The sequence below is a fragment of the Pollicipes pollicipes genome, unplaced genomic scaffold (assembly GCF_011947565.3).
Source record: "Pollicipes pollicipes isolate AB1234 unplaced genomic scaffold, Ppol_2.1 Scaffold_4881;HRSCAF=5763_pilon_pilon_pilon, whole genome shotgun sequence".
NCBI classification, from domain to species: Eukaryota; Metazoa; Arthropoda; class Thecostraca; order Pollicipedomorpha; family Pollicipedidae; genus Pollicipes; species Pollicipes pollicipes.
This window is the reverse complement of record NW_023596576.1, coordinates 5,440,292-5,460,122: the sequence shown is the minus strand read 5'-3', so window position 1 is coordinate 5,460,122 and position 19,831 is coordinate 5,440,292. Positions and strand designations below refer to the sequence as shown.

The 19,831-nt window shown below is 54.9% G+C and overlaps 1 protein-coding gene across 1 annotated transcript in view; it reads right to left on the bottom strand.

Annotated features, from left to right (window-relative positions):
• LOC119100837 (arrestin domain-containing protein 17) overlaps positions 1-19,831 on the bottom strand; it is a 21,360-nt gene extending 1,529 nt beyond the window's left edge. The window contains exons 1-5 of the mRNA XM_037223997.1: positions 19,447-19,831; positions 14,241-14,357; positions 12,130-12,347; positions 5,925-6,107; positions 3,445-3,630 (exon numbers count right to left, since the gene is read on the bottom strand). Of these exons, the coding sequence (XP_037079892.1) occupies positions 3,445-3,630; positions 5,925-6,107; positions 12,130-12,347; positions 14,241-14,357; positions 19,447-19,567 (825 nt within the window). The 5' untranslated portion in view covers positions 19,568-19,831. The remainder of the gene's footprint in view (positions 1-3,444; positions 3,631-5,924; positions 6,108-12,129; positions 12,348-14,240; positions 14,358-19,446) is intronic.

Sequence of the window (19,831 nt, the reverse complement as noted above, 5' to 3'; positions counted from 1 at the left end):
CACTCATAACTATAGAGTCATGGCTTCCAATGCAGTCGAGGCGCGAGTTTCGTGATAAAGGAAACGTGGATGCCCTAGAAACATGGACAACGACTTGAAGCCGAAGTGTCACGAACTCATGGCTCTCCGATGCAGTCTCGCTCGGACCGAACATTTGTGGCCCAGACTGGGTCTGCACACGACCCACGTCCGCCCACCAGACCAGCTACCTCACTTATCGCTAACGCCGCCTGAACGCATCACGGTCCATTTCGCCGCCGTTCTGCATAATGATTTGCCGACCATCGGACGAGGAGGCCATTCTGCCCGGGAACGGTGTCGGCCGGACCACAGCGGCGAGCGGGCTGTGGTCCGCGCCCCGCGGGGCGCCCGCTGCGTTCCCAGCCCCTGTCGTGCCCATCGGCCGGGCCCCGCTGGCTATCTGTGTCGACCACCCACGAGCCGAGTGCAGCCCGGCTGCCGGCCCGGCCGTTTGCGGCCCGCCGGATACGGGAGACTGCGCCGCCCGAGCGGAGCCGAGCCGCCGCCGCCGGGATGCCGCGGGTGGCGGCGTCGAAATGAGGTTGTCGTCTGGGCATGCTCGTGAGATGCATGCTCGTTAAATCCTTAATCGGTACGGCTCGCGTCTGTCATGCACGACGGCTAAATTAGCTGTCATCGGTCTGGCCGAAGTCCAACCGTTGCATGTAACCTCGGAAAACCAAAGTTCCAGTAGCAGAGCGTTGTCATCAGCAAACTTTCAGTATTCGGACCGTAGCGCTCCGCACCCTTTAACACCGCCGCCTCCGAACCAGGCGGCGGATCCTGAGCATCCCGCTGCTCCAGATGTGCGCGTTGCGAGCCGGCTAGGCCGAGCCGGGGCGCCGGAGCTGCCAGTCGCCCGTGCATGGCTCTCCGGGCCCAGGCATCTCGTGCGTCCGTTAGCGGATGGGCGTCACCACGGCCGCAGTGGGCCAATCATCGCGCACAACCGCAGTCGAGCGCGAGCTGGTGCGAGCTGGCGCGAGCCGGACGGTGAGGTCGGTGGCGACCCGTCGCTGGCTGCGTGAGCTGTGAAACTGAGCCGCCGCTGACAGACGGTGACGAGCTCAGCAGGGCTACCATCCGCTACCACTGGTGCACCCAGCGGCACCAAGGGACCCGGTGGTGTGCGTGTCTAGCAGAATCATGGTGCACTAGCAGCGTGCTCTTAACCGCCGACAGGCACCAAAAGCGTACCCAGGGGCACAATAGGTCACCAATGCGGCAGAGAAGCTGCACCACGTGCCACCACTGGTGTACTTATACAGCGGCACCGCGGGGTATGAGTGGCGAAGCCGGCAGTGGCACCGGTCCCGGGTGACGTGTCCAGCGGCACCACGGGGTGGCAGCGGCCTGCCCACCGGCACAGGAGGCATTGGTGATATACCCAGTGCTACCGACAGACACCTGGCGCGCGAATGCCACCCATAACCAGACCACACGTCCCGACCCCCTCGCCATGTTACGGTTCGCTTTGATGCGCAGCACTGCAGACTAAATCCCACAACGCTCTGTTCGGCTCGCCTAATGCGGGCAGCTTACCGGCAGCCAAGGCCTGAACTGAACTGGAGCCGAGCCTGCCACATCAGCCCGCCTTGTCCATACTACCGTAGGCTCTGACAGCGTGGAGGCGAGCTATCCGGGCTGGTGACGTCATGCAGTCGCACGTGTCGTGAATATGACTGGCATTCAGTCACAGTGTCTAGAACACACGCGGCTTAACCAATGTTACAGCTGAATGACATATCTCAGGCTGATAATGGTGCCATTTGCTCAATGTTACGGAGCGTGATCATGGGAAACGCCTGGGAACTTCCGGACTTCCGAACCTTAAGGACACCAAATAGTGTCAAAGCCATTGGTGAGCTAATCGTCTAATTTACAAGTAATTTTCTCCGCCTGACAAGCGCGACTGTCATCTTTCCCGCATTCGCCTTGGAATTTGGGCTTCAATGTCGCTTGTTATTTGCTCATGTGTGGTCACCAGCTCACCCGACCTGACGCAAACGAAATAGAGAAAAACAGATTGCTAAAGAGGCGGTTCAATGCATTTCTCAGGCATAGAGAGCAGATTAGTTCGCCCTCTCGAACAGAGAAGATTAGTTCGCTCTCTCGAGTGTCATATATTCTTTGTGCAACTGTACAGCTATGAGATTTAGTTTCAAGCTCATCAATACTGTTAAGTAAGCTGCACTACGCACACATGTACATGTACGGCGTGTGCCTAGCACACACACCACGCAACCTGTCCCTTCCACAGGCGATGGGACACCGGCGGCCGCACGAGCCACCAGTGAGTACTCGGCGCCTGCCGCCGAGCCGCCCCCCGGCACGGCCGATCGCGACTGATGGTGGAGCCGGCCCTGGCCTTTGTCGGCGCGCGCTGGACCGCTAATCGTCGTGAGAAGCCGCGATCCTGGTGTCGGCGAGGTGCACGCTCCGTACGTCATCACGTTCGCACCAGCACCGATAAATGGATTTCTAATAATCATGTGGGTTAGTGATGGGCAATGTGATCGTGGGTCTCTCTCTCTCTCTCTCTCTCTCTCTCTCTCTCTCTCTCTCTCTCTCTCTCTCTCTCTCTCTCTCTCTCTCTCTCTCTCTCTCTCTCTCTCTCTCTCTCTCTCTCTCTCTCTCTCTCTCTCTCTCTCTCTCTCTCTCTCTCTCTCTCTCCTCTCTCTCTCTCTCTCTCTCTCTCCCTCCTCTCTCTCTCTCTCTCTCTCCTTCTCTCCCTCTCTCCCTCTCTCCCTCTCTGTCTCTCTCCCTCTCTCTGTCTCTCTCTCCCGCAACTTTTCCTTCGCCTCGTTATCTTATCCAGTGAGCAGCACAACTTAGCGACACACCTACAAAGCATAAGCTTTTAACGTATATGCAACAAATGTACATAACCAAGTCATGCAAATGAATTGTAATCCCATATCCAATGCATTACAGCATTTTCCAATACATGGTTCACCAAAATTGGGTTGAGTTGTGACAGCTGGGATGTGTCGTACATCCTCGTCTATTATAAATGAGAGATGCGTCCAACGACATCAGTGATAGACAATCCGTAATCACTCGTTTAATATATAATCCGGAATTATTCGTGACTCCCCGCGAGCAATCGGTAGTTCATGAAATACGTCGTGAAATGGATCACGATGATGTGTGAAAAGCTAGGTCGCCGCACGTCCACGGACGTCGTCTGGCCTTGGTATGTTACGAGCAGTCGAGACGTGCGGGTCCCATACCGGATAGTGATGAGATGCAGGCCGTGTAAACGTCGCACTGGATCGTGATCAGATGCGAGCGGTCAAAGCACACCACACAAAACCACACGTCCGTAAAGGCCGAATTCATCATGATCGTGTATGAACAGTCGGCACATTCCCGCGGCATGGGCCTGAGCTTCGGCGCGGTGTGGGTGGCCGGCGGACTTACGTAGACGTCGTACTGGATCTTGATCAGATGACAGCCGCGCAGGTTGGACGGCGGCAGCGGCGGCACCAGCAGCTGCTCGTTCTTCCAGTCGTCCGTGTCGCCAGGGCGCACTTTGCCTCGAGCCACGCGCGACAGCTCACGCACCTCCGTGTTGACGATCTTGCTACGCGACAGGTAGTGGATCGTCTGAAAATGAGCCGCGCGGACTTGTGACGGCGCTGGAAGAGGAACCGGTGAAATGCGGCTCTGAAAGGTCGCATGAGTTGTTGGGTTGGCTAGGCGTGGGGAGGGGGAGGGGTACTGCGGCGTTTATTCCTGGCGTCATCCACGGCCCGACGACACGTTCCCGACTCCTCCGGAATATCGTCTGACCGGCCGGCGGACCTGGCACGGACCGGGCCGCGGGCCTGCTGCGTTATGCATGCAAATGCATACATGCAAGCCATATTCTGAGTCGGCCTTGACCACCTGCGCTCTGGGCCCCCCTCCCCCCCCCTTGTCTGCGCGCGCCGTCCCAGTCAGGTCAGGCAGAGTCGGGCGCCCGTCTGCTGCGTGGGGCGAATGTTAGCAGGTTGGGAAACGTTTCGAATCAGGCCGCCGATTTCGCCACATTAAAAAGCTCGCAGCAGGCGCAGTCCACGAGGCCTGCAGCATTGCTGCGGGCGCCGGGCGGCGCATCCAAGGCTCGGGCAGCGCGGGGGAATCCACAGCTCTTCTTCTTTGCGTCTTTGTGTGAAACACAGTTGGGTAGGTGATCGCGTTTAATGCCTTCTGTTGTAAGGAGTCTTCATTCTTTTGCGCTTAAGTTTTGGTATGCTCTGACAAAATGGCAGTGGATGTTTTCATATCAAGTGTCTGTGATCGTTAGCTTCGCGCCCCTTCTTGTTCTTCTTTACACAGCCTTTTGGTATTCTGATCACTTCTTCGCACGGACCTGTTTACTTCTGAGTGTCACGAACTGTATCTCAGGGCGTTGCACGTTGTAGCAAAGGAACAATTTATGGGCACACCGATTACATGACGACTGAGTGTCAGAAAGCAACGAACAAAGTGTTTTTACGCCCTAGTATTATCTTGTCACAGGATGCACTAAACAACGGAATTGCAGAGGTTCCCACTCCCTAAGATCAGTTGCTATCAGTCTCACTGTATCCATCGGACGGCCTCAGATTGAATCAGTTCATTAGAAACGCACCCGCGCCTCTCTCCCACCCCCTGCTGTGGCGCGTATGGCCGTGCCTAAACGGTGGTTCCGTCTCCCAACACATGGCCATCTGGTCCTACAGTCGCAGCGGTCAGCTGATTGGCCGCGCTGAAAGTAAAAGTGGGTCTCACCGGTGGCGTATATCAATGCCCAAATCGGCTCGCCCAGCTGGGCGGAGGACAGGCCAGGCTTTCTCCTGCTGACACCGCAGCTGACTCTCCGTGCGGTGGCACACACTCCGGAGCCCAGGATGTGGAACTCGGGTCCGACACCGGTGGGACAGGTCGGAACGACAAGACAGCAATGCCCGGGCAGAGAGCCTGAAGAGCGAAGTAGTACAACTTGATTGCCCTCCACCACCTGTCAACTTCTGTGGGTCCCTCCCCCCCCCCCCCTCCGTCCGCCGCGGCGCAGGGCAGGCTGTCCATTCCACTTCCTCCCACATCCGACGGGCCAAAGTACAATGCCAGAGAACAGAGCGGCAGCGCTGCACATGATCTAAAACTCTTGATCATATCATCTGGTGACATTGCTTACGCTTGACCAGTCAGGACGGGTCAAATGACGTCTTTACTGTTTCAAAGTGGCTTTGGATATGTTCTGAGAGTAAAATGGACATAAGTCAACGTGCATCACCATAACTTTCGAACGGTTATGTGTAGTCGCCTAGAGCCATTCCGTAACCTCTCACCACTTTGGCCCTGGCTGTCTTCTGAACTAGAGGTCAAAGCCTGGTAACCTTTAGAACCGCAGACAACATCCGGCGCCCACTTAGCCAAAAATGCCTCGTGGAGTACCGAATCCACATTGGCACCGCGCAGAGCTGTAAGGGTGAGATCATACGTCATAGGTCTAACGCTGACTTACTGCTAACACGGTAGGAGCATCAAACCTTGACTTGATTTAAGCTTGTCTTGACAACATCCGCCCTTCTCTCCTCATTCACGCTCCATCCCGCATCCGCGGACACCCCGTTTGTTGGTGGCGAGCTGCCACGCACCGCCCATGGGTGGGCTTCCGCGCCCCCTGGCTTTAGTCCTGCCTGAGCACTCAGCAATACTCCGAGGAGGGGTCCCTATGCAGGCTCAGTTTTGGCGGAGGGTTCCCAGATCCATGCAGTCTTTCTTGCCTCAACACTTTCCAGCCACCTCCACGTCGTAGCTCTGAAATAGTCCACGAATGGCCGAAAAAGTCCTAAACAAATTCAAACAAAAACGCCTGACATCGACATCCTTACACATTAAAATATCCAGCAGTTTCACACGCATGCACTGACCTCGGTGAGGCAGGCCGTGGTTTTCTTAATGGTGACCTTGCTCTGGTTGCTGATGCTCGCCCAGATGCCGATGCTCTCGCCGGGCACGTAGCCGCCCCGGTCCAGCTTGACCCGGCACACCACCGGCCCAGAGGTCAAGCAACTGAGGCCCAGCTTGTGCTCGATCTCGCAGTGGAACGGCTCCTGCCGAAGATGCAGAAGATCCTGGTCACCGTGCGGATTACTGCGGCGGGACGGGCGAGTGATGCCAGATTATTGGTGCAATGGAATTCTCATTAGTTCGATCATGCGATATCTGAGTATGCAGGACACTAATACTGCATCTTAAAGGTGACATGCGGTTTACGAGTACATGAAACAGCAGTAACCTGAAATTAAGAAAGCCATTTTCAGTCCAAAACAAAAATGTCGTACATGGCCGAGCCTACTCGAGCAGCGCACTTGGCGCAGTTCAACAGCGCAGAAGTCCTAGAGTAAAACCATAAACCCGGATTCGTTCTTAGCATTCCGTGATACCTTTGGCAGACCGAGATATTTCTAACCACAGACCATTTAACTTAAGCACGTGGTCATTGCATGCGTCGCACGGTTTAGCCGTAGACCATGTCCAACCGAGTCATTGCCAACAACAAATCAGTGTTCGCCGACTGGGCTCCTCCTAGAACTGTCAGAAGTGGTGTGCAACATGATGTGGAAAGACCGAACTAATTGAATTAATTTCCGGCAGACGCAAGCTAATAGGTTTCTTAACAACGCCACACCGTATGGCTGATCTAAGATCAATGGAAAAAGATGTCTGAGCACCAATATGTGATGCGCTGCGTGCACAACTGAAGTTCGTTTAAGGTTCAGGTTCAAAACATCCAACGGTGAACTACGGCTGTTTTCCGAATGCACAGGACCCCAAAGACATTGAAAGAGTACCAGCAGTTTCAAACACCCGCAGAAACCCCACATTAGTGCTCCACATTCGCATATTTCAGCCAATCCGTCATAGCTCTTTGTGCTATCATCAACCATCACGCTAATCGATCTGGTTTCCCTGGGCAATCTCGCCAGTCCTCGCCCCGGGCTGTGGATGTGAATCGAAGTGAGCAATTCCACAGACACGACTGCTGGAAAAAAGCATCGCGGCGACAGCGTCATATCAGAATATCAGCTCGGTGGCCGTGGGAAGATGCTGATAGGTTGATTATCACAAGGTCCGTTTCCAGCTAGCCGCCGAACGATCGCCTAGCCGCAGGGGGGGGGGGGGGGGAGGGGGGAGCAGCAGACCCGGTATGCCGGCCATAGCCAGCGGCACAGCTGAAAAGGCACACTCAAGGATTGGAGCCGTCGAACGAGATACTTTCATCAACTCCGTGAACCGTTCAGCTAAGATTGCATGTTCCTTGGCGCGTAAAATTGATGACATAAGTTGTTTCTATCTTCTTATCACACACAAGAGCTTCACCATGGCATCTGACACATCAGATGCCGGTTTGAACGTATTCATCGGTTTGTTCGTGCCTTCTAACGCAAAATCACCGGACTTGAACATTTTGCCAGTCATGAGCAATGTGTGAGCGGTATGTTCGTCGCAAATTCAAGATTCCAGTAGTGCTGATCTTGGTTTCTGGAGAACATCTTTATGTTTGGCAGAGCCATAATAAATCAATTACCCTAAAATTGAGAGCCTTTGCGCGCTGTACCGCCTGGGAGGACCTCAAAAATTTCTCAAAGTCTGTCAAACTCGGGAAATTTGTCAAGCCCTTTGTAAAAACTTAAATAGATGAAATGCTCACAGTCATGCAAAATGCAGCTGACATTTTGTGCAGCCATAAGGCTGCCTCATTCAGAGGCCTTGTTCATGGTGTGAGAACACAAGAACGCCTTCTATGCTGCAGAAAAGTATTGGGGACTCGCTGACTTCGCATAAGGCCACACACAACCACACGAGCACACACGCACACACGCACACGTACCCACCCACCCACGCACGCACACATGCACACACACACGCACGTACACACGCACACACACACACACACACACACGCAAGCGTATATATATATATATATATATATATATATATATATATATATATATATATATAAAACAACTGCACAACTGCCAAGGTGAGAGAAATGCGAGCACGCGACAATGCTGCCAGCGAACATATGGCTTATGAATAAACCCGATTCTGAAATGCCCGCCGAGAAACTCACAACTGATGTTTCTACGTCTTCACAGACTTTTAAATAGCTTTGAACGATGGGAAAATGAACAGGTTCGGTACAAAATGAAAATACACATTCAAAAAAGGAGTTAAACAATTGTAAGGGAGTTTTGTCAGATTTTGAAGGCAACCCACTGCTAAATTTATTTGACACTTTTTGAACATTATATCTCTGAATGTATGACGTTGATGATCGACAAGCGGCACTGGCCTGCTCACATAAGATCATAATTCCAAGAATACGTGCATGCTTAATGAAATAGAGCATCATGTTTCTAGAATTTTTAGGCAAAGGTCATTTTAACGGCCACATGAAGCCAGCTTCCAACCAACATGAAGCCTTTACGCGGCGCATTTCGAGGCAGCTGAGCCGGAGGCGAGCCGATCTTACTTGAGGCTTCCATTCTAAGGGCATTGACAAGTAAGGCGTGCCTTTCAGACTATGTTGCTTTTAGTCTATGAGCTCCTGCGACACAAATTAAAGCGTATGGGTTCGCGTTTCTTCTTCATGAAGCCAGTCCCTTGTGACAAAATCGGCTTATTGTTAGCCCCTTATGCCGGAGCGACCAGCTGCTGATCCGAAGACCCGCCAGCCGCAACCGACATCCGTTTAAAAAAGATGCGCAATGTACTTTCGCTCATATCAATCTGGTGCTAGCAAGCAAATATCTCCTCCGTCCAAGGTTGCACGAAATTTTCCTGGAAATCCTTACCTGGCAAGTTGACACTGTATAAATTGACTGGCTAAACGATATGTCGACTCTTACATAAGCTGATTATAGCTTGGCTCACTTCAACATGCACGTGCCACAATAATCCTTCAATACAAGACACAGTGTTTTCAGATGATCGTAAGGCCGAATTCGCCAGCCTGAATGCCTTGTTGACACACCAACGCTGCTTGCGCACTGTTGCAAAACAGCTGATTGAAAACAGGATTGAACATAGAAATGAGAAAGAAGGAATCGTCTTTCCGTTACGCTGCTTTACGCAAACATTGTGCTTGCGGTTGCGTCGCACGCTGTCGCTCGGCAAAAGTTTCCTGAGCTGTTTTAAATTCTCCAGACATAATACGGTATGCACAGATCGCGGTGCATGTCACGGGTGTTCACTTAATGTTCCCTCAGAGAAAACAGCCAGAATGTTCGGTTAGACAATCACAAATCCGAAACGTCCGATTTACTGGTTAGCTCCTGAGGCTAGCAACAGACAGCTACTCCTTGTTATGAAAGTATCGCCACCGCGCAAGAGAACTTGTGCCGCTTGAAACTTGGACTAGGCACCGTCCAGTGCATGGGGAGACTAATGTTGACACGCCAGTTTTGCAGTACCACAGCGGCTCGCCGTCTGAAATGCAAACTCAGCAGCCCAAGATCTCGTAGCCAGGTAAGTTCACAAAGGAACCGTCGCTTCGTTTTTGCGTGATGTCTTGTAGTCTTATTGTGACTATAAGATGTAGGGTGTTTGACAATGAGGCGTAGCTTGATTTGTGCGCACAAAAAGTAGCCTACTCACATTTGGAGCTAAGGAACATGAGCATTTCAATGAAAAAGATATACATGTTTACAATGTGAGAAAAGGCCACTAGGTGCAAGTCAGCGCATCATAGCCGAACAAAAGGGTTCTTCCCATTGGGTGAAATGAGCCAACCAGGCCCGGTTTTTCAAGGCAGATTTGCTGAGCGATAATGAATGTGCTCTTCCCGCCTAAAATCAGAAAAGGTCTGCTTACATCAGCTGTCCATGCTCCGACTGGAGTGCGAAAAGGTAAATCACATTGAAAATCAGCATTGTCGCTGCACAATATTGCACCGTATGATAAAAGATACGATAGATTTGCACTTCATCCGTGAGAAAGGTGAAGACGTGTGTCAATTACGTAACATAAGTCAAACTGTCAGTGGAGATCTGTTTGCATTCGAAATGTGTTGCCAACCAGCCACATCGTATTTATACCGAAAAATGTAATGCAGAGGAACGAATGTAGTAGATAGAAATTGCCCTGCAGATAGAGGTGAAAAGAATCCTTAAAAACGAAAGCTATTACTGGGTGACTCTGGTCTCATGTGGTACAAACTACAAGCCTTCCTATGACAGCTTGACTCACGTAGAGATGAGGACCAACCACACCTTCAAAACGATGTCGAACAAAGGTGACAGTTTAGGTGAAGGGTTGGATGTAGCTGAGCAGACCTGCATATTGTTGGCGGATTGTTAAAATTATCCGACCGGGTTTTTATGCGTGTGGTCTTCACCTCTCAACGCTCTGGCTGCGATGACGTCATGGAGCTGTAATGTCGCAGTTCGATGGTATTACTCACGTTACAGGCCAGGTTGAACTGCCGAAAGAAATATATCCCAAAGGTGCACGTATTTTTAAGTTACACCAATAACAGAAGCGAATGGATGTCGATATAATCCCGCTAAGTCCTCGTCGTATAAGTCGTCGCGCTTCCATTTCGCACACGAACAATCGCCGTACTGCTTTGTGCCAACCTGCGCACAGGAATGTTGTCACAGCCGCGCACAAGTCATGGGAGCTGTTTACGGGCAGACAGACGGACCCGGTACTTTAAACCAGCTCTGACACGCAAGGAAGTCACGAACACCACCCACGCGTCGCCCGCTCCTGCACGGGTAATACGCCCAGCACAAGGCTCGCTGGCCGGATGATTTCATCTCCAGTCTCACTGAGCCAGAGCAGGCACCGAAGCTGTCCGTGGAGCTGTCACAGCGGCTCGAATGCAGGCCAGAGGGCTCAGCTGACTGGTCTGGTGGGTGCAGACACGGAGCGGGCAAGCTCGCAGCGGTGGGGCCGCCGGGTGACGCCGCGTCGTCATCGGCCGCGGGCGGCCTTCGCCGGCCCGTATTCGGACGGCGGTGACGAAGTGCCCCGGACCCGGCGCCGACCGGCTGCAGCCAGTGGAGCGGCATGGGACGGGCCGTGCATGACTGGCACCGGCACCCCGGGCATCGGCATCGGACATTGACTCGGCATGCGGGCCGGGCACTGGCTGGGCACGACATGAGCACGCGCCGTGCCCGCATCGCGCTCAAATCATGCCCAACTCGTGCCCAGCCCGTTATCAGGCGGCGCCCAGCCCGTACTCGATGGCACGAGCTGGACACGAGCTGAGCACGGACTGAACACAAGCTGAGCACAGCTGCAGCGGTCTCTCCAGGTCTCTACGCCGGAGGTCGGCCGCTGCGACACAGACCGCTGAGAGCGGGGGCGGGGAGGTCAGGGGAGACCGGGAGAGTTGGGAGTGGGGGCGGGGAGATCGCGCGCTGAGAGCGGGGCGGGGAGATCAGGGGAGACCGGGAGAGTTGGGAGTGGGGGCGGGGAGATCGTGTGCTGAGAGCGGGGCGGGGAGGTCAGGGGAGACAGGGGAGAGCTGGGAGCGGGGCAGTGGGCGGAAAGGTCAGGAAAGACCGGGGAGAGCTGAGAGCAGGGGTGGGGCGGGAAGGTCAGGGGAGACCCGGGGAGAGCTGGAAGCGGGGAGAGGAGATCGTGCGCTGAGAGCGGGGCGGGAAGATTAGGGGAGACCGGGAGAGTTGGGAGTGGGAGCGGGGAGATCGCGCGCTGAGAGCGGGGCGGGGAGATCGTGCTCCGATTGTCATCGTCTTGTGAGATAGCCGGGTCTGGCAGGGTGTACCTCGTGCGTGGCAATTAAAGAAGGGCGTGGGACGGGCTTGTGGCGCGCTCAACCCATCCGTGACGATAGGGCCGCGGGTGCGGTTAGCAGTGATTAGGGGAGCAACCTCACGGCTGGATGATGCACGCCGCAGTCTGGACGATTTGAGCTGTCGGGACGTCCCTGCATTCATGTAAAGTGCATGGCTATTGGAAGTTATGTGTGTCACATGTAATTGTATTTGGCTACCTGCATTTAGTATCTAATAAGCGATGTGGTGGACTGACATGAGCTTGACACTAACCAGCAGCTCCTCCCTCGACCCCGCCACCCAAAGGTAAGGTGGGTCTTACCTTGAGCACGGCCGGCTCCACGTTCAGGTCGATGGGGTTCATGACGATGAACACCTGCTGGTTCTTGTGGACGAGGCCGCTGTCCTCCTTGATGGCCGCCTTGCAGAAGTACTGCACCCAGCCGTGTTTGCCGAGGAAGGTGGACGGCACGCCCAGTGGCAGGCCCAGCTTGAACGGGAAGCTATGGATGCCGGCCGACAGTACGATCGGTGCGTGACCTGAGGACAAGGTCATGACCTGAGAACAGCCGATGACGCGGTCACCGGGCGGCAATGGGACAGAGATCATAACCTGAGGACAGCGGCGAGACAGGGGTCATGATCTAAGGACAGCCGACGGTGGGGTCACCGAGCGGCAGCGGGACAGGGGTCATGACCTGAGGACAGTAGCGGGACAGGGACCATGATCTAAGCACAGCTGACGGCGGGGTCACCAAGCGGCAGCGGGGCAGGGGTCATGACTTGAGGACAGCAGCGAGACAGGGGCCATGATCTAAGGACAGCCGACGGCGGGGTCACCGAGCGGCAGCGGGACAGGGGTCATGACCTGAGGACAGCCGATGACGCGGTCACCGAGCGGCAGCGGGACAGGGGTCATAACCTGAGGACAGCAGCGGACGGGTCACCGGGCAGCAGCGGGAAGGAAGCAAGTTCATCTTGCTCAGGCGTCTGCGGACGCGGGGTGAAGCCCATGACTTTTCCATGCGTGCGAACGGAATGAGCTGACGTTCCGAAAGCTGCACGCTTCCGTTTGCGTTCCGTTATACTTTGAGTACTGTCCAGTCACACCAGTTTGTCAGCATTTTTGTTTCGCGTAGGGCGTGCAGAGTTTACGACAATGCAGAGAGCTAGTGCATTGCGTTCGCCGTGAAAAGTAATGATGCTTGAAGCATGTAGCGTTTCTGTGATGATCTAGCCACAGGACCCTGAAGTTTCAGGTAGAACGATGGAGTCAGGATTGCCTGCACAGGTTGATGAAGACGAATGCTGTTTGGTCTGGTCACGGAGCTCCAGCTTATATCCAGCGACAAATTACAGGTTGTTGGCGTGAGCACTTAAACATTTCACAGGCCATTTACAGTGCAATTTGCCCTGAAAGCCATGCGACAATTCCTGTTAATGGCTTGGTTATGTGCAAATGCTTTAGCAAATGCGCTGGATCTCGAATTCCGTGCCCTCGTGAAGCCCAAGCCATTCTGATCCATGATAACAGCACGAAAACACGCCAGCCGCCGTGGAAAACCCGCAGAGACTCATTTAGGCTGCAAGATTTCTTCGATTACTTTCCTGCAACGTGGGACCACGAACATCGTGGCGGGATGCAGGCCCGCGCACTAAGTCTCCGTGACGCACACTCCAGGTCCGCTACCCCGTCTACCTCTCGCGATAACGCGGGCAGGGGAGCCGCCATGCCGGGCCGGTCAGAAGAGGCGATCTCTCAGACCGTCAGCGACAAACAAGCCCGCGAGTCGCGCATCGCAGCGCCGTCGGACGGTGCCGTCGAGCGGCGTCCCCTGCTCTGCCCGCCGCCCCGCTCCGGCCGCCCCCGCGCTCTCTCCCCAGCGGCGCCCTGCTCGCCGGGTCAGCTAGCGTTGCGTCACACTCCTGGGCGCCGGGTGTCTCCCCGACGGAGACGGGGAGGGACGCGCCGGGCGGGACACGGGAGCGTGACGAGGCGGTGGCGCGGGCTGACGTGCCGTGCGTGGGTCGTGCGCAACAATCGTGCCTTGTCGGGTTTGTAATCATCGGGTTATGCGTCGATGGGTGCGACCGCTAGGATCATGTCGTGAACGCATCTTTTGTTCGCGGAGCTGGGCGCAACAAAGTGTCTCAAGCCGAGCCAAGCCAGGCATTTTCGGGTACGAAGTAAGCGCTCGTACTTTTTTGCACCTCAACACGCAGTGCACAGCCACTCGCATTGCCTCATATGGCTCCGGGATCAAACATGTTGTACTTGGCAATTAGCAAGTGCAATTAAATCGCGATGAAGAAAGACGCGAAGCTGGAGGGATTATGAAAAAGCTCTCGGGCTGGGCGCGGAGCGGCTGTGTTGTAACACATGCGTCATCAGAAAACAGGCGGACAGGAACGGAGGAACTGTCATGAACTCACCGGGCTCCCCGAGCAAGCGCATCTTAAAGTCGATGTAGTTCTCCTTGTCGATGTGCCTCTGGTGCTGGTTGTCGCTGACTTTAACCGTACCCTCGCCCACCACGTGGAAGAACACGCCTGTGAACAGACAGCGCAGTGTGTCAGGCGGCTACGTGACCAGACAGTACAGACCGCCACCGGGGTCCACAAATGTCCCATGCTCTGAGCTTAGCCGTCTTCGGACGAAGGGCTCACAGACTCCTCAGTACCTGGTCACCACGACCACAGTACCATTACCACTAAGGCACTGGGACCAAGTGGAAAGCAGGTTGGAGAGGTCGCATAAAACTACACCAGATCACTTTCATTGAACATGGGTACAAATGCGCTTCATGTATCAAACCACGTGAACGGGGTGTGGTCGGTAAATTTCGGCTTTTCCGTGTTTGGAGCCTTGTATGCCTTAAAGAGAATTCGGTACTGTACAGCTCCTGGTACGCTGAGTCATGCACCAGCGGCCTCGCACCCGTGGGCGAGACCTTTGACGCGTCAAATCGGCTCACACGAGTCAGGCATTGCGCGCATTAGCTGCACTTCACTGTCGCAAGAGCTGAACGTTCTACGGCAGCGAAACTAACGACGGTTGGTGACGTTATCAAACTGCATGAAATATCTGTTAATGTGACCGAAGCTATGTGAAACCAGGTCAGAATATGCCATAAACAGCGCAAATTGTCTTCATCTGCCGCATTTGGCCTAGCCTGACCTTGGATGACCTGACTTCGCCATGACTGATAGCCCCGCATGATCATGAGATACAGGACGCTGCAAATCAATAAAGAAGTCATCCTACGACGGGGCACGCTATTGGGCGTTTACTGCCAAAGGCAACTACCATCATCTTGGTGAAAGGTTATGAATTATGACCCACCAAAGGCAGGTCTCTGAGGCTTTACACAAGACGTAAAGGTTGACAACTCTGCTGCCCAAGAACGCACCGTCATGCATGCAATCTTCCACGGCCTCTTCCAGCAAAACAATTTAAGGGAGGCCTCTAAGATTACGTCATCCGGCGAGGATAAGTCGCCAACACGCGAACCATTAGACTGAACTGATTAACCAGGTAACCACGGAAAAGTCTAGCGAAACCCGAGCAACCGTTATTGCGCAAGGCTGCAGTCATCGAGATGGCTGCGAGACGTGGTCAGAGCATCCGCGGGGCTGCGAGACGCGATCAGAGCATCCGGGGAGCTGCAAGACGCGATCAGAGCATTCGGAGAGATGCAAGACGCGATCAGAGCATCCGGGGAGCTGCGAGACGCGATCAGAGCATCTGGGGAGCTGCAAGATAACCAGAATTCATCGATCTGAGGCCTTTGGTCACGCTGATGCGTTCGTTCTCACGGTAAGCTGTAAACCCACAAGATGAGTTTTTTGGTGGTCTCTACTGTACCCGCCACTCGTGCGTGACCCGATGCTGTGGCGGGGCGCTCCTCGCGTGCTGTCGGGGAGGAGCCAGCTGGGCTGTGGACTTTTTGGCCGACCTCAGACCATGTCTCCGCCCCAACGCACGGAGGAAGGGGGGAGGGGAGGGCGCGCCGGTGGAGCCGCGCCTGGAACCGATGTGTCCGTGGGAGCGAGCGAAACTGACGGCCGCCCTCGACAGACAGGAGAGCCGCAGTACGGTGGGAGCCTCTCCCGCGCCGCTGCAGCGCGGCGAAAGCCCGACTTCCAGCTCAATCATTGTGAATTACATCAATCACTATCCTCGTGCCGTCCGTCATCGAGTCCCGCGGCATATGAAAAGCGCGATTGATGGTGAAAAGAGAACATGCCGGGCCCCATTCATTCGCCGGGCACGCTTGGCCGCGTCTGGCATGGCCTGTTTTAGGGCGCAGATAAGCGGAGAGCACGCGGTGCAGCGCGAAGGGCTGCCCGCGCCGCCGACTCGTCCTCGCACCGTTACACCGGCGTCTCGGCGGCGGCGCGGCGTCACACCGCGGGACGGCAGCACGAGCACGTAATGGGCCGGGCGCCGCACCGCTGACGGGGCTCGCCACACACGACACGGAGACGGCCGTTACACGGCGTCACGGTCGGGGCGTGGTCGGGCGGCCGAGGCGGTTCCCAGCCGGCCCGATGATTACGCTCGCGGCGGCGCGAGCTTATCCGCCGTCTGCACCTAATGATAGGGCAGGAACGGGAAGTTTGCCGGCTTTGAGGACTGGTGGCTGCGTATGGCGGCGGTCCGTGACCGGACCCGCAGGCACGCCCGGTCAGTCGGCTGTGTGCACAGATTATCTGCAGACAATGATCGTAATTTTGTAAGGATCAGCAGAGATGATCTTCACACAGTGCACGCACGGCAACACGTGAAAATGATTTCTGACACCGACATTGAGGGGATTTACGTTGGCTTTTAATGACAAGTAAGATGCTGTTCACGAAGCCATTGTGACAAAGATGACAAAAATTTTGTGAAGATGCATGGTTAAAATGATGCAATTAGGCATGACACAAGAAAATGGCAACTAAAAACGTTGTTTCTTAACAATTCCGGCTGAAATTAAACACTATGAAAATAGAGTGCATCTGATAAAAGATGTGGCATAGTCCCTTGCAACGCAATCGTATGAATACGCCATCAACTTATCAGCTGATGTAAGGATGCGTGCGAGCAGTGAGCATCTTAAAGTACTTGGCATGAGCTTGGCGAACTGCTACAGCGGCCAACAGTGGGATCCACCCACGCTCGAAGCGTTTTAGTTGTATTCCCTGCGTTGGCGCCAGCTGACATAGTGGGCCGGCACTCTTTTCCACAGAACATGACGTTCCTCTGGTGCACCGCCGTGGCTCCGACTTCGTCATTCTGGTGATGCAACAAACACGACAGCCCTGGACGCAGCTGACGTTTGGCGCAAGGAAGCTTAATAGGCATCGGCCTCGGAGGCAGCCGGATCATTCCAGCGCCGTGCTGATCCGGTGTATCCGAATGTCCCAGATAAATCGTGTCAAGCTCTGCCCTACGGTCACGCGTCTGGTTCATCTGTTGTGTTTATCGTGGCATTATTACCTTTCTCTTGTCCCGTTTGTGTTTAAAGGCAGTGCGTTGTCTCGTTGCATGTTTACGACAAAAAGCTTTGATGTTAATGGTACCTACCGAACACCTCTCGTCTATTTGGGGTTGAGCTATTCTGGCGTGGGTGAACCGCTCAATTGCCGTGCATAATTCCCTGGCAGTGCAGCCTTTCCGAGCGTCCGCTGCCCCCACTCTGCGCGCTGTCAGGTGGGTGCCGGCTGGACCGCCTCAGTTCTCCGCTTCTCACCCGTCTGCCCGCCGGCGCGCGGCCATCGCGGCACGCAGCCCGCCGGCCGGAGGCGCCTCCTCCAGCCCGTCAGCTGACCGGGCCGGCCGGGACCTTGGGCCGGCCGAGGTCAGCCGGCCGCGTGGGCGGCGCCGCAGCGGGCCGGCCGACAGGTGGACGCCCTCCCCACGGCCGGGACGCCCGCCACGCCACCTGGTCACGAGATCACCGTGACAACGGCCCGCCGAGGCCGCCTCGGGCGCACGGCCACAGACCAACCAGGCAGCAAGGCATGGAAAACGGCGTGGAGGTGTGCGGACATTCTGCCAGCGAAAAACTTTTAAGACGCTGTTGATTAATGTCTACCAAATCAGCGTGAATCATTCGATGCTAGGCATTACTCGCAGCTGGTTCGAGCGAACGTCGCTGGCTTAGTAGTGTTCTACTATTTTTCACTGGTCTCACGAACATGTTCTCTCGAAGTCCTTGATATAAGCAAAAAGCGCCTTGAGCTCCTGATTTTTCGGCATTGTAAGTTTGGGTTCTTATGGCCATAGTAAATGACCTTCAACGTTACAGACGCCCCTGGGATCTATCCCTGGGATCCGGGTTTATGTCTGCCGGTTAAACAACGTAATCAAACAAACGTTTGTTACATTGTCAAGGCATGGAGCCTTATGCCGTGCTCCCAGGAGCACTAGCATCCAACTCCAAGAGCACTCCCACGCCCCCATAGCCACCGCGGCCCTTGATATCGTCGTTCAGCCAGTACCACCTGGCACGTAGTCTGGCTCCGGGTATGTGTGGTTGGTAAGGTCGCTTACTGTCAGCATAGAAACTCTGCACTCATAATGTGTTGAGGTCCAGCGCGCTCCTTCGGGCGCCACAGGAGATGATGTCAGCAAACCACTCCCTGCCGGATTATACCGCGTAAACCGCACTCTGACTCGCCTCACCGCCTCGCCGCCGCCCTCCCCACGTCCGACATCGTGGCCCCGACCCGGCGTGTTCCGTACGGCGGTCGTACGCGGCGGCATCTCCGCAGCTGCAGCAGCCTCCCGCACCCGTCGGCTCATGGCAGCCGTGCACGGTCTGCACCGGACCGGTTAGACGGGCCACGGCCGCTCTCCCGGCACGCCGCTCCGGCGGTCCGGCGGTCGGGACCGGCTGCGGCGGCACCGCCACCCACGGCTCGCCACCCGGTCCCCGCGCCCCGGACCGGCCCTGACCTGAAGCGGAGGCCGGCCGGCTGATGCTGACAAAAAGAGTCCGCCGGCACGCTCGACGGCGTTTCGCAAAGAGCAGGAGCACAAGCTGGCGTGGATGAAAGGTGATATTCTGGGCCTCGTTACCTTAAATACGTAGAGGCTTGCGGTATTTGCAATTGTTCGCTTGAGAGTTCTTTCAGTGACAAGCACGTCCTACATGCTTGGGTGAATAAGAGTGGAAGCTTCAGAGGTCTCCTTTTTTGCTAGCCGTGCATGTACGATAAATGCGATAGCTAGAAGTTGGACAGATAGCGACCTTACGTTAAGTAGATAATTGCCTACAAGTGCTAATATATATATATATATATATATATATATATATATATATATATATATATATATATATAGCCCCGTACATATGTTAATTATACGTATATGTGTTAAGTGAGCGCGCATCTATTTTTGGTTTTCTGCCAAGTATATCTAGGTACTTGATATTGGGCAGGAGGTAAAAATGAGTTTACAGAGTTAACAAACCTGATAGCAGGTGCTATCTGACTAGCAGGTTGGCTGCTGAGAGCAACTTAGCTAATAACTGGCGATCGGTTGACACTATAAAGCTTTTCGACCTGATGTCAACATAAAAAAGCACACCAGGTGTGGAGAAATGAAACAGACACTGTGGGAACTACCGTGAGGCGCCAGCACACGTACCTTGCACGGCCGTTTCCTCCTCCAGCTCGATTAGGACCCGTCCACTGATGAACTGGCCCGGAAAATATAGCAGATTTTCGTTGTCGAACGTGATGAGGAACTTGAGCAGCTTGCGCGACATCTTGCAGCCGGGGAGGGTCACGCGTGCACTGAAAAGTCACCGACCAGGGAGCGCGCGATCTGGAGAGTCCTGTCCGTCTCCGTCTCCGTTCTGGGCGTCGCCAGTTGCGCTGCAGCGGCGGAGGCCGCAGCCGCGATCACCGCATAGTTCGCACCGAGATCAGTCTTGATCAGGCCGTCGCGCGGGCTCGGAAGGATTACACCGGCCAGACTCGCGGGAAGAGTTCACAGCCGGCCAGGCTCCCGCCACATGCCGGCAGACCCC